We start from the raw sequence: 13,529 nt of genomic DNA, 5'->3' as shown, positions 1-13,529 counted from the left end.
AATTAAGTAAAAATAATAAATTAGGCAATTGATTTAACATTAATTATTTTTCAATACTCCTTATTTTACAGTACTTATTTTTTAAACACCATTAAATTTTTAATTTCATTATATGTATCTTTTATTTGAATTTTGGCTGTATTATCCAATAATTCTTCCTTTTTTTATTTCTTCTAACAAATAAAGTTGTTTAAATACGAAAAATACAAACTTTATTTCCCTTGTACAAAATATAACAAAAGTAAGAATGACAATAAATAATTAGGAGACATTATACCTGCAAAGGATAACCCGTGCGCAGGCATGAGCCACTTAATATAATATCTTTAAAACGAGAATACAAAAATTAAAACTATTTTTAAAATAAAGAATAGTAACTAAATGTTCCTACATAAATAAATGAAAGTTCGAATAAACAAAAAGAATTAATTGTTATAGAATTGAGATCAATTAAAATTTAAATTTTATTCTTAAAAAAACGACGGAAGAATAAAAAAATGTTGAACATAATACTGTAACAAATAAATAATTGACATACGGGTTGTATAAAACCTGACCCGTGCTTTAAAATTAAACATAGATTTAGTAAGATCAAGGAAATACAAGAAGAATATGATGATGATGTAAATAATATTTATATTTTTGTACACATTTATGGTTAGTAAATTTCATAAATTGGAATAAAATAAATATTGTTGTATTTGTTATGTAAACACTATTTTATACAACAAAATAATACAAAATAATGGTAAATAATCTTACTATTAATATTATGATTATAATTATAAATTTACCCTTAATCAGTTTGCCTTCCTTAGTTTGGATTAGCTCCGTTATAAAATTTTACATAAAAACCAAAACGTTAGTAAGATTGGATTACAAAATTAACTAATTATGCACCATTTAAACAGGTGCATAATAACACGTTTTTGCCAAAAAACGTGTTTAGAATAATGATTCGTACACATCGTTTGTCATTATCCACTCATCTATTTCTTTAAGGAATTTTTTGTTCACTCTGCTACACATAAATTTAGCAGAATTAAAATATATTAGTTTAGCAGAAACATACATGAAATGTCTTCTGCAGACTGATAGGTCATTTCGGGGTATTATAAAGGTGATTCTAGATGGCTTCAGATTATATGATGAATCACTGGTATTAAAGAGGTTTATATTTTTGTTAATATATAAAACAATGCTTTCGACGTAGAGATGTCACTGTTAACACGTTAAATTCCCGGAATAGGTCAGCTATAGGGTAAAGTATGGGCCTGTTTAAGGCTGCTTTTATTAAGTGTTCTTGAAGCACATACTCTTTTTATTAAAGTGCACATTTCATTCCCCATTCCATGAATATATTCCACATTGCAATATTGATTGGGCATACGCAAAATACACAAGTCTTTACACAAAAATACACATAGTCAAAGTCAAAATACACATAGCAATACTGTTAGTTTTTAGTTTACTAATTTAGTGGAATTTAAGGATTAAGTGTTCTTTTGCACTTATTATTAATGTCCGCGTCCCATTTAAGGTGAGGGACTATCCAGACATCAAGATATTTTATTTTATTTACTAGTTTGAGATACAGACTTGAATTAAATTAAATTAATTTTAATTATTCGTTATTAGTTTATTAGTACCACTGATTTCATTTCAATCTTCCTGGAATTAAAAATAAATCAAAATTTAAAATAAATATGGGAAGAGTGATAAATCTAAAATTAGTGACAAGAATTGTAATGAAAAAAAATTTGGTGTTCGCTTTAGATAGATCTTTTTAAAAATCTCTTTTAAATTTGGAACAATTATTTCAATGAACTAGATAGCAGTTACTTGGTGACACTTGTATAAAAGATACCTTTAATCAACGCCTTAGCGATAGCTTGAAAATTTGGGAGTCTGCCAGGGACGCAAGTATAGTGAAGATTGCAAATTCACGTTAAACTCTGTGTGTAATTTATGGTATATAATGTAAACGAATTAAATAATGTAAATCACCAGATAATCTTTATATAGGGTCTACTCTAATTGTCACGTATAAATATATATTTTCGTTTACGCGTATAACAATTCAATTTAATTATGGACTAGAAAAAAAATGCGGAAATTTAATTCAATAGAAATGCTGCAATGCCTCGTTACAGATCTGCTTTAATACAATATTTTATCGGTTAAGAACATACATTTGTGAAAGGTTTATAGATTAAAGTAGACTGGTTAAACATCTATTGTATTCGTAAACCTTCGTATAACATTAAAATAATTAAAAGGAACAATAAAAAATAATATATTTAAAACATTCTATATGCATTTAAAAATAATGAAACAAATCATTTAAACACTTAGTTATTAACCCGCCTGGTTGGTGTAGTAGTAAAATAACAATCGCAAATCAACTGTTTAACAACAGCTGATTTTCGAAGTCGAAGGTTTGGAAGTTCAAATCCTAGTAATTTTTTACGGATTTGAATACTAGATAGCGGATACCGATATACTTTCGTGGTTGGGGTTCGATTAATTACACCTCTCAAGAATGGTTGTTCTGAAACTATATAAGACTACACCTAATTTACATGTAATCTTTATCTCATTAGACCGTAGAGTTTCTTATTGTTTACAAACTGAGCAGATAATAACGTACACAATAGAAATAGAAAAAAAAATTATCGGATCAATAAACTGCAGTTTAAATTAATAATTTTTAAAAAATCAGCAGTTTAAAAAATATTTACATCTCGATATTTGATCTTAAAAATGAAGTAATTAATGCTGAATTGCTATTTTTGAATTAATATAGTTTCCTTAATATATTACATTAAAATCAATCAATAGAATAGAGCTAAAAAATAAATAAATAATCGTTATTAATAGAGTATAATTATTGCAATGTCTCACAAAATACATCAAAACAATTAAAATCAAAAATAAACTAACGGTAAGCTGGATCACGCAAATCGACTAAAAAATATTTACTTTCCCGGCTATTGCGCTATTGTTGCCGGAGCCTATAAAGGGAACCTTACCATCCACCAGAATATTGGGTATCACTGTGTTACCCAATATTGTTTCAAGATCACGTACTTTCAAGATCCCCTAAGTCAAAAAAAAACAAAGAAGCCATAGAAATTTCCGGAAGATGCATATATGTCTCGGCCAATATTTTGGTTAATATTTCCGAACTGGTTTAACATACATTTTTCGAAAATGGCTTAAAAATTTCTGTTTTGGGTCATTGATGACAATATAATTTATATGAAATTATAAAAGAGGGTTAGTTTTCGTCATTTATTAATTTTTTAATTATTCTTAAGTTTTAAACCGATAGGATTTATGGGTAGGGAATATTCATCATTACTTATAAACAGTTTTTGTTTCATATCTCGAAAACCCGTTGAGCAGAAATATTAAAATTTGGTACAATTATTTCTCTCTCTCTCTCTCTATATATATATATATAGAGAGAGAGAGGTAGGTATGTATATCTAGGTAGGTAGTCATTGAAGTATTCTTGATAGACCGAAAAAGGGCAGAAGGAATACAACAGATGAGCCACGCTCTGACCGACCATCTACTGCTATAGACAACATAAGTATCGTTATTGTTGTTACGGTGACCAACGAAGATCGTCGCATGATAGTGAGAGAAATCGAAAATGAAACCAGAATACGAAAAACTTCAGTACATTGCATTTTAATGTAATATTTTCACAAAATAAAGTACGCAGCACGATGGGTACCACACCGACAAAATAAGAAGCAAAAAGCATCACGTCTCGAAATTGCACGAGAACTGTTAACACTTTATGAAAGGAAGGCGCGTAGTTCTTGAATCGAATAATTGTTATTGATGAAACATGAATTCGTGATTTTGAACTGAAGTGAAGTAACGAAGTACTTTTAAAAAGTCAAGTGACCAAAGAAAAATGCTGTCGCATGCAGTTAGAAGTGAAGTAAATGATTTCCGCTGACATAAAAAGTGTATTACCGCTACGGATAGAGTGCCTAGTGGTGTAACTGTAACTACTTTTTACAAAATAAACTTCAATTGGAAAGTTTTGCAGGTTCAAAAAGTGGTTCCAGATAAAAAACGACAGTCGTATGTCTATTTTGCATGACAGTGTGAGTTCACATATTGCGAATTCTGTCATTCATATTTTCCTCGATTATACTTGGGAAACGCTTTGCTATCCATCATATAACCCTGATTTGATTCCACCGGATTTCGATCTCTTTCCTAAACTTAAAAAACACTCCGAGGAATTCGTTTCAGTAGTTTAAAAGAGATATCAGCTGCTACGACCAATTCCACGAGGAAATTAGATACCTTAACAAAGATCGTCTCTAACAGGAATTCAAAAGCTGCCAGATCGTTAGCAAGTGTGGATTACACATGAAAGGGGTTATATTGGAGGGCTATAAACATGATTTCGTGAACAAATAAATCTTCTTTAAATTCTGAACTGTTCGTTATTTTTAGGACAACCTTCTTATATCGGCTTTGGCCTGATTTTAGACCTGTCGGACAAAGGGAAATCACGGTACATACACATTTTTTTAAATAAACTATACTTAATCGATGTATGAAGCCGTTACTTGATGAAAATCTACCATAAAAATAAGAAAATAAACAGAATATGTGATTTGTTTTTCCAAAATTATTTAAAACATCACATCAGCTGTTTCGGTACACAGTACCTTCTTTAGATGTAATGAACAAAGTACCCAGGTATTACCCCAAATCCACCGGGTTGGTCTAGTGGTGAACGCGTCTTCCCTAATCAGCTGATTTGGAAGTCGAGAGTTCCAGCGTTCAAGTCCTAGTAAAATCAGTTATTTTAACACGGATTTCAATACTACATCGAGGATACCGGTGTTCTTTGGTGGTTGGGTTTCAATTAACCACACATCTGAGGAATAGTCGAACTGAGACTGTACAAGACTACACTTCATTTACTCATACATCCTCATTCATCCTCTGGAGTATTATCTGAAAGGTAATTACCGGAGGCTAAAGAGGAAAAAAAAGGTATTACCCCAAGAATAGGTAGATTATTCTGTTCGTTACATTTGAGGAAGACACTGTCTACCGAAACAGCTGTTGTGTTTTTTAAAATAATTTTGTGAAAATCATATAATATATATATTTTTTATTTTATTTTTGTTAAACAATTGTTTTTTTTAACTTAGCTGAATAAATTTCACTAATTTGGATAACTTATTTAAGTAAATGCTTAACCCAATAAATAAAATTTTAAGCCTAAACAACGGTGGTTAAATGGGGCAACCGTGCTTAAAATATCAAATTTTTAAGTTAATTTTTAAGATTAAATATTCCACAGTATTTAATGTAAACCACATTAAATACAGAACGTTTGAAAATAATGGGGTCCCTTGTGATCAGACTTAAGATTACATTTTTTTATAATTTCTGATACGTAAACTGTTTTTTAAGTCATAGCTGTTATAAAAATATTATATTAGGTTGCTGCCGAACAAGGAGGTTAAACGGAATCCAAAGTTTTTTTACTAAAACTTTGTTTTTCTCAATAGTACTTTTAATATACATAACTTTAAAGTAAAACGTCATTTCAACACGGAGATATGAGTTTTTTTTTTAAATTTTGATATCTTTTGTAACTGAACTCTAAATATTGAAAATTAGTTATTAATATGAATATTTAAAAATCCTACAACAATTGAAATAAAATTCTGTCATTTGCAAAGCCAGGAAATTATGCAACCTCTAGCCTTCTTTTTTTTTTAGACATTTTGTAACGTAATTTAATACAATAAAATTACGTGAGTATAAATACACTCATCTGTTTTATTTTTATAAAGTGATGGTATCCTCAGCTCTGTTTTTCTTTATGAGGTGCCTAATTTCACAAACATTAATAGTAAGTACTTTTTGGTGTGTTTATTTAAATTTTTGCATAATATGAGCTATGTAAATAAAATGTTCCTTCATTTACGTAATCTTCATTAATTATTAATTCTGTATATCTTTTCTTTTACTTACAATATTATTTGAAAGGTTTCATTCTTTGTATCTGTAATTTTAAGGATTGAATAAATAATTGGATAAATATTATGCGCTCAGTTAAATCATTTCTCCAGACATGGTTTATTGTACACCTTATTGAGTGTTTAATATAATGTGACATGACTGAATAATTAACCGGAAACCCATTCAAATGTTTATAAGGGACTGTTACAAACAATTATTTTATTTAATAACCTTTATTATTTATAAATAACTGTCTTTTTATTATTGCAAATTAAATAATTGTTATGAAAATACTATAAAAATTTATAAAAAAAAGGTTGTAATCCGTTACAACCTTATTAGTTACAACTTTATTAGTTTATTCCTCGCCTCTAAAAATATATATATTCTGTTTTTTTGTAAAAACACACCCACACACACACACAATAAACACATACATATATTCTTTTATTTATACATGTACTCATACATATTACAGATATATATATATATTTGTAAACACATAAATTATATATATATATATATAGTATAAACAAATTTTAATGAAGTCTGGAAAAAATTAAATAACTTTTCAATTATAAAATACAAAAAAATGAAGTTTAACAAACAATCTGTACCAAGAAATGATCTATTTTTTGGTGTGAGACTATCACTCCTCCAAATTCCTTCCTTAAGTCCCCATGGTCCCCATTGGACTTAATAAAAAATGTAAAATGAAAAGAGCTGATTGTGACAGATCATTTTAAAAGACATTGAAAAACAAAAATATTGACCTAAGAAAAATTAAGCTACTACAACCATAATCACAATGTCAGTCATTTAAAATTTTTCACAGCTAATTTTAAAAGAAGTCTTAACTATTCAAAACCATCTATTTTTCGATAAGTAAACTGTAGACTACTTTTGAAAATATTAAATGGTCATGTTTAGTTGTTTTTTAAGTAGCCACACTTTTTATGTCAAAACCTTTTGTTTCTTATTCTTAAAAACGATCAATTTCAATATTATCCCCTTTTCATTTAAATATTTTGGGTTGCCAAAAAAATTGACGCAAATATTTGTTTTATATATATATATATATATATATATATATATATATATATATGGATAATTTAAAAAAAAAGCGTAAGGCTATCTTGCTAAATGCAATAGGTAACTTGCGAGGTGGGTTTATATTTAAAATATTCTTTAAAAATTAATTAATTATAAACTGATAATAAATATTAAAAAACTAATTTATGAAATTAGATTATTATATATTGATGTAGAAAACACAAATGCAAAAAACTCCCATAATTTCTTTCTCTGAAGCAATGTACAGCTAAAAATATATACATATATATATATATATATATATATATAAAGTAATTTTTTTAGCAGGCGGTCAATATTAAATAAAACATTTTAGGAATTTATGATCTTGATAAAAAACTACAATTTTTGTAAGAAAGGGTTGATGTTAAAGTGTCCCAGTAAATATTTGAAATTTTATTTCACCCAAAACAACTCTCCCTTTTTCCAATTTTTGAAAAAATTTAATACTTTTTCCTTGGAAGGTAGTCCAAGGAAACCAAGGAACTCCAAGGAAGGGTATTCTGGATCAACGGGATCCAGAGTAATTAAACCAAAAATACAACATACCAACATATGCACAAACTTCACACATAAAATCTGGCCTAAAATGTACGGTTAACGTTTACACATACGTACAAACGTCCGTCTGACAAAAAATTAATTTTTTGTCAAGAGCACTTGAATAAACGGTTTTTCGCAATTATTTAGAATTTATTAAAATCAATATATATATATATATATATATATATATATATATATACATATACACATACACATATACACATATACTTTTTTTTTGTTAAAAGATTTTTTTAATTTCTCCTTAAGGTGAAAAATTTAAAAAAAGACCAATTTTTAAAAAAAATTTGACCACTATATATTCGTACTTTCCCGGTATAACTAGCATATATGGTTATAGCCGGGAAAGTAAAAATTTTGCCTACGATAACCCTAACTAAAATGGCTGCTGTTGAATATTTTTCACATAAAATGTTAGCAGTACCTCTTTAATAACTATTTAACAGTTAAAAAACATTTTAATTTATTAAACGCTCCTATTTCAAAACGATCTACTTTTCGGTATGAGATCATTGCTTGGGGTATACTTAAAGATATTATCTTAAAGTTTACCTTATAAATGGATCTTATTCATGCTATTACTTTCTACAAAACTTATGCTATTGCTACAAAATATGATATCAGCTAATTTTAAAAATATATTTTGTAGTTAAATTTTGCTAATTTGAGCTTACTGTATGCAATTTAAATAATTAATATTATTATATAATTTAATTTATAATTACATATTTATATATATATTATGTCATGCATATGTTGGGCCTTGCTCGATAATATTATTTTAAGGGAAATTTTAACAAAAATAATATTTAGTTGTTTTAAGAAATTTACTGAAAACAAATCATGTACGAATTGAATTTACTAACGATTTACATAAAAATAACTTGACACTAGAAAATTACATAACCCACCAGGTTTATCTAGTGGTAGACTTGTAAATCAGTTGATTTCGAAGTCAAGAGTTTTCAGGTTCAAATTCTAATAAAGGTTGCATTTATTCGGATTTAAGTACGAGATCGTGAATACGTTGTTCTTTGGTGGTTGAGTTTCAATTAATCACACGGCTCAGGAATGATCGGCCTGAGTTTGTTCAAAACTATACATTTACCGGTATACTTACATTGCACTGATAAGTCCCTAATGACTTTAACTGCTGATGCGGCTATAATTAAAAAAATATAAAAAATGTTAATTTTATTACTAACGAAAATATTTTTCCTTTTTTATGTAATTTAAAGTTTGGTTCTTTAAGAAATGAGCAGTGTTTAACGAAGGAAAAGTTTTGATAAAATAAAGAAATGAATTTAAAAATCATAAGCTTATTTACCTAAACGTGCTACAAGAGTCACCATAACAAAACATATTTAAAAATATAAAAGCTATGGTGATTATAAAAGTAATTTTTGTTGACGTTATACAACTGCTGAGAAAGTTTACAGTATTCCATTGGTACGTTTTTCGTTCCTAATACATGTAAATTAACGCAAAAATATTTCAGAAAAAATAATTGATAATTAGGTGATTAAGAAAAATTAAAATAAAACATGTTCAAAATATAATGAAAAATAATAAGAACTTTAGTTTATATCAAAAATAATTTATTTATTCTTCTACACTCCCATTCAAAATAGTTCCTTAGCTACGAAGGACTCACACTTAATGACAGCGTTTCTTCCAATCCTCAAAACATTTGTATAGTATTTTTTGGTTTAGCTTGATGTTCACTTAGCGATTATAATTCTTTATATAATCCACTGTCAAAAATCGTTATCTTTTTAATATTCTCTTAATTAGTTTTAGCAAGAAAAAGTAGTGGGGTGCCATGTCTGAAGAATACGGAGAGTGTAGCATCAGTATGATGTAATTTGTAGCTAAATAATTGCGAATTAATACTGATGTGTGATTAGATCGTTGTTGTGATGAGAAATTCAAGATTTTTTATCCACTTTTTCTGGTCGTTTTCTTTGGATTGTCTGATAAACGAAATAAAATCGGTAGGTAATAATATTTGTTAACCGTACAAGTTTAGTGTAAGAATTCATAATGGAGAATACCATAGTATTCGAAAAAAACGAGACCTTAACATTCAATTGCAGAAGGCGTGCTTTTTCGATCTGTGTTCTTCAGGAAGCTTTTAACGGGATGACTGGACCTTCGTTTCAATATCATAACCGTACACCCATATTTCGTCGTCTGTTATGATACGTTTGAGTAATTGTGAGTCACCAACCATATCAATTAACAATTATTGTTCTGCGATGATGCTTTTATTGAAAATTCTGAATGATGAAAGCTTTTGAACAAATTTTGCTGTTACACATTTCACCCACAAAATATTAGTCAAATTTGTTTCATACGAACCATAAGAGGCTCCATTCTCTTTAGTAATTTCTCTAATACTGATTGGACGACTATTGATCACAGTGTTCTTTTTTACACGATTGCCCAAAAAGGACTGTAATGTATGTAGGGTGTGTGTATGTATTTTTGTTTGTTCCACTGTAGCAGCTAAACGACTGAACCGATTTAGATATATGACCCCGTGCTGGAATCCTTACGTTACCGGGAGTGCCATATGCTAAATAAATATCTATGTATATATACACATCTTTAAATAAATTAAAAAAATTTGTAACAATTGTAGACCCTCACGCTCTTTAATTATCCTATATTAAAGAAGAATGTTTGTCAGTAATACTTATTTTTGGTAGTCGTGTTTTTTAATTGTTAATATTTATTTCTTGTTTTCCGCTATTTTCATCGGTTGTTGATCTGTTAAGACATCTAACCATTTTGCCATCTTCACGGCTTTCTTGAAATTGGTTTGTACCACTCATAAACCTTAGTATCGATATTACAAAAGCTTTCTCTTACATCTTCACATCTTTACTGTATTTTATTTCATTTTTAAAAGAAACGTTTTTTGAAAATTCTTATTCTCTTATTTTCAAACAAAATAAATCGCCATCCGTAATAAAATTCGTCCTAATAATATGGCTGCTAAATTTGAACTACGTATCTAATATGTGTACAAAAATACACATTATAGACAACGTTGCCATCGCTCGGGGAAAAGACGAACTCATTTGAAAAGATATAGAGTGCAAAATTAAATATTCTTGTTACTTTTAGATCACACTCCGTAATAAAATTACCGATTGCTGATTACAAAAAAAAATTAATATAAACAAAAGTCTGTTTCATTAACAACACATCGTATACCACAACTACCGACTTATTATGGGAATAAAAAAGCTTATTAATGAAAACTCCATACGAGACCTTGGTGTAATATTTGATTCTCCATTGAAATTCAAGGAGCGTATCGATTTAATAATTAATTAAGCCAGTAAATCCTTGGGATTTCTTTAATGTAACTATAATAAATTTTATGTACTTCTGTATTATTAAATTATTGTATTCATCGTTGGTTAGGAATAAATTAGAGTATGCAACTGCTATACGGCAACCATATACCTTAGAATCGAAAAACTGTAAAATTTTGAACAATGACTGCAAATTTTCCCCATTTCCAACTACAATAAACGAGACATTCACTCGATTTGAGCTTGGAAATACTCTTCAGATAAATTATTTATAAATTTCTTTTGAGTTTTTTGAAATTCAACTTTTTAAGGGTGCGGCGATGCACAGCGGGGCGATTCACCAACACAATCTCTGCCACTGTTACTTTATGTGCGACGCGACTGGCTACACCTGCCTCCGGTTACTTGACTAAAAAACATAAAATTAAAAAAAAAAAAATTTAAATGAGAAATAAAGTACGGTCACTTCCTAATGGTGTTTGTTGAGTAACGCTAAGAACCGGGAAAAATACATTTTTACCTGTGCAAAGAACGGGTAACCAGCTACAATTACTATTTTTTTATTATTTTTAGATGGAGGCCGACGCCGATTATTTTGAAACCCGCATTCTTCAGATCACTAAAAATTTCCGGTCCTGCACTGAGCAAACTGTTGCTGTGAAGAAATTACAATACACTGATAGTTTTTATAAATGAAACAGGCTTTAATTTTTATTTACCATTATTACCCTCACAAGCATGAGTTTAATGATCAAAGTGGGGTCTAGGGGGCAGAACTCCTCGGCTATATGGGAAGGGCGAGTGAAGCGAGTCCTGACCGACTATTTATATAATGTATAAATTATTATTAAATTTATCTGAATAATGTGATTTCTAATAAAAATAAGTTAATACAGTAGTCAAATGATTTATTGGTCATTGTTGAATTGTGGAAGTGATGAAGATAGGGTGCGACACTTCTAAGAATTTAAAAGATGTAGATCGTATACATTTATAAAGATACTATTATTTCCTAATCAGCTTTATTATCACGGGATATGGGTTAGTTGCACTACACAACATGTGCAGTTTGAAACTTAAAAGAAATATACAAAATATGTCGAAGTACAATGGTAAAAACATACAGTATTTTATTATGTAATATAACATAAATATATCAGTTATATAGGTTAGAGAATCTATAAGGATTGCATTGAAATAACCACACAGAGGAATATTTTATTAGTGAAAAAAAAATTATTTATCTGCGGTAGTAAAACTGTAGTATATATAACATATTTGTATATGTAGTATATATAACTTATAACTAGTTGTATAAATTGTATTTATAAAAATAAATATTATTTACAAATCTTTTTCCGAAACAAATTTGTTAACTTCAATAAAATGTGAATTTTTTTCAGGTATCTTACGGTTTACTTTATTTACGAAGTATTTTTTTTTTTTACGAAGTCACTCCGTATAAAGTAAAACTAAACCATAATTTCAGTTTTTAACTTTTAATACTAATAAAGAAAACTGTTTTAAATGGAGATTTTTTTCTTAGTCATTATTGTCTTTTGACATTCTTGTTAGCCAAAAATTTCATTTTCACGTAAATCTAGACATTGATCTTGTTTATAATTTTTTTTCTCATTCATTCGTATATAAATTAATAAAATTAACTTTTAGAAAATATTTATATCCATTCATAACTAAGAATGGAATATGAAGGGGGGAGTTAATTTGTAGTTGTAGTAACAGTAGAGGGGGGATTAATACGCTACGGATAGGGACGTAGCCGGCTTGCCGCCAGTTGACATTATACTGTGATTGTTGCAGCACACTGGCGCGGAGGACCGCGACCGAGATCAGGTCCGTCGCTCCAACCCCGCCGACAAGATGACGATTGACTCCAGTAAACCGAGATGGAATCTTCTTGTTGAAATCCTCATAATATGCATAGGTAATAACATTTTATAATATATATATTTTTAATTTATAAATTAAAATAAATCTATATTTAAACACTTTTTTTAACGTAAGTGGATCTTATATTTTTGTAATTTACTGAACAAGGGTAGTTTTTTGAACTGTAGTAAAATAATAATAATAATGACCCGTAAAATATACTAAAGAAAAAATTAAAATTTTTATAATAAAGAAAATATTATCCGTTTCGTAAATAATTTGTTTACTTTCTTTATAAACTTTTTGTATTAACATTCAATTAAACTAATAATAAATTGCAGCCGACCTCCATGGCGGAGGCTGGCGCGAACCCGGAGATCCCGGGTTCGAATCCCGGTAGGCATGGCATTTTCACATGCTACATTGTCATCCATCTCATCCTCTAAAGCAATATATCAAGCTTTTTTTGTTTAACCTCCGGTTAAACAATAAAAACAATAAAATGCAATAAATTTTCTTTTTTTAAGTCTACTATACAATTTTAAGATTTATAATCAAAATATAACTATAACGTAAACCTTTTTTTGCTTCAAATTTTTTTGGGAAATGTATGGATAATTGTATGAAAAATGTAAGAAAATTTGG

The 13,529-nt window shown here is 28.7% G+C and overlaps 1 protein-coding gene across 1 annotated transcript in view; it reads left to right on the top strand.

The window, feature by feature from the left end:
* The window catches only part of LOC142321776 (phospholipid phosphatase 3-like), a 296,863-nt gene that overhangs the window by 66,667 nt on the left and 216,667 nt on the right, over positions 1–13,529 (top strand). The window contains exon 3 of the mRNA XM_075360153.1: positions 12,816–12,939. Within this exon, the coding sequence (XP_075216268.1) occupies positions 12,816–12,939 (124 nt within the window). The remainder of the gene's footprint in view (positions 1–12,815; positions 12,940–13,529) is intronic.

This window comes from Lycorma delicatula, chromosome 3, assembly GCF_047948215.1.
Source record: "Lycorma delicatula isolate Av1 chromosome 3, ASM4794821v1, whole genome shotgun sequence".
In the NCBI taxonomy this organism is placed as follows: Eukaryota; Metazoa; Arthropoda; class Insecta; order Hemiptera; family Fulgoridae; genus Lycorma; species Lycorma delicatula.
This window is presented reverse-complemented; position numbering and strand designations above follow the sequence as displayed.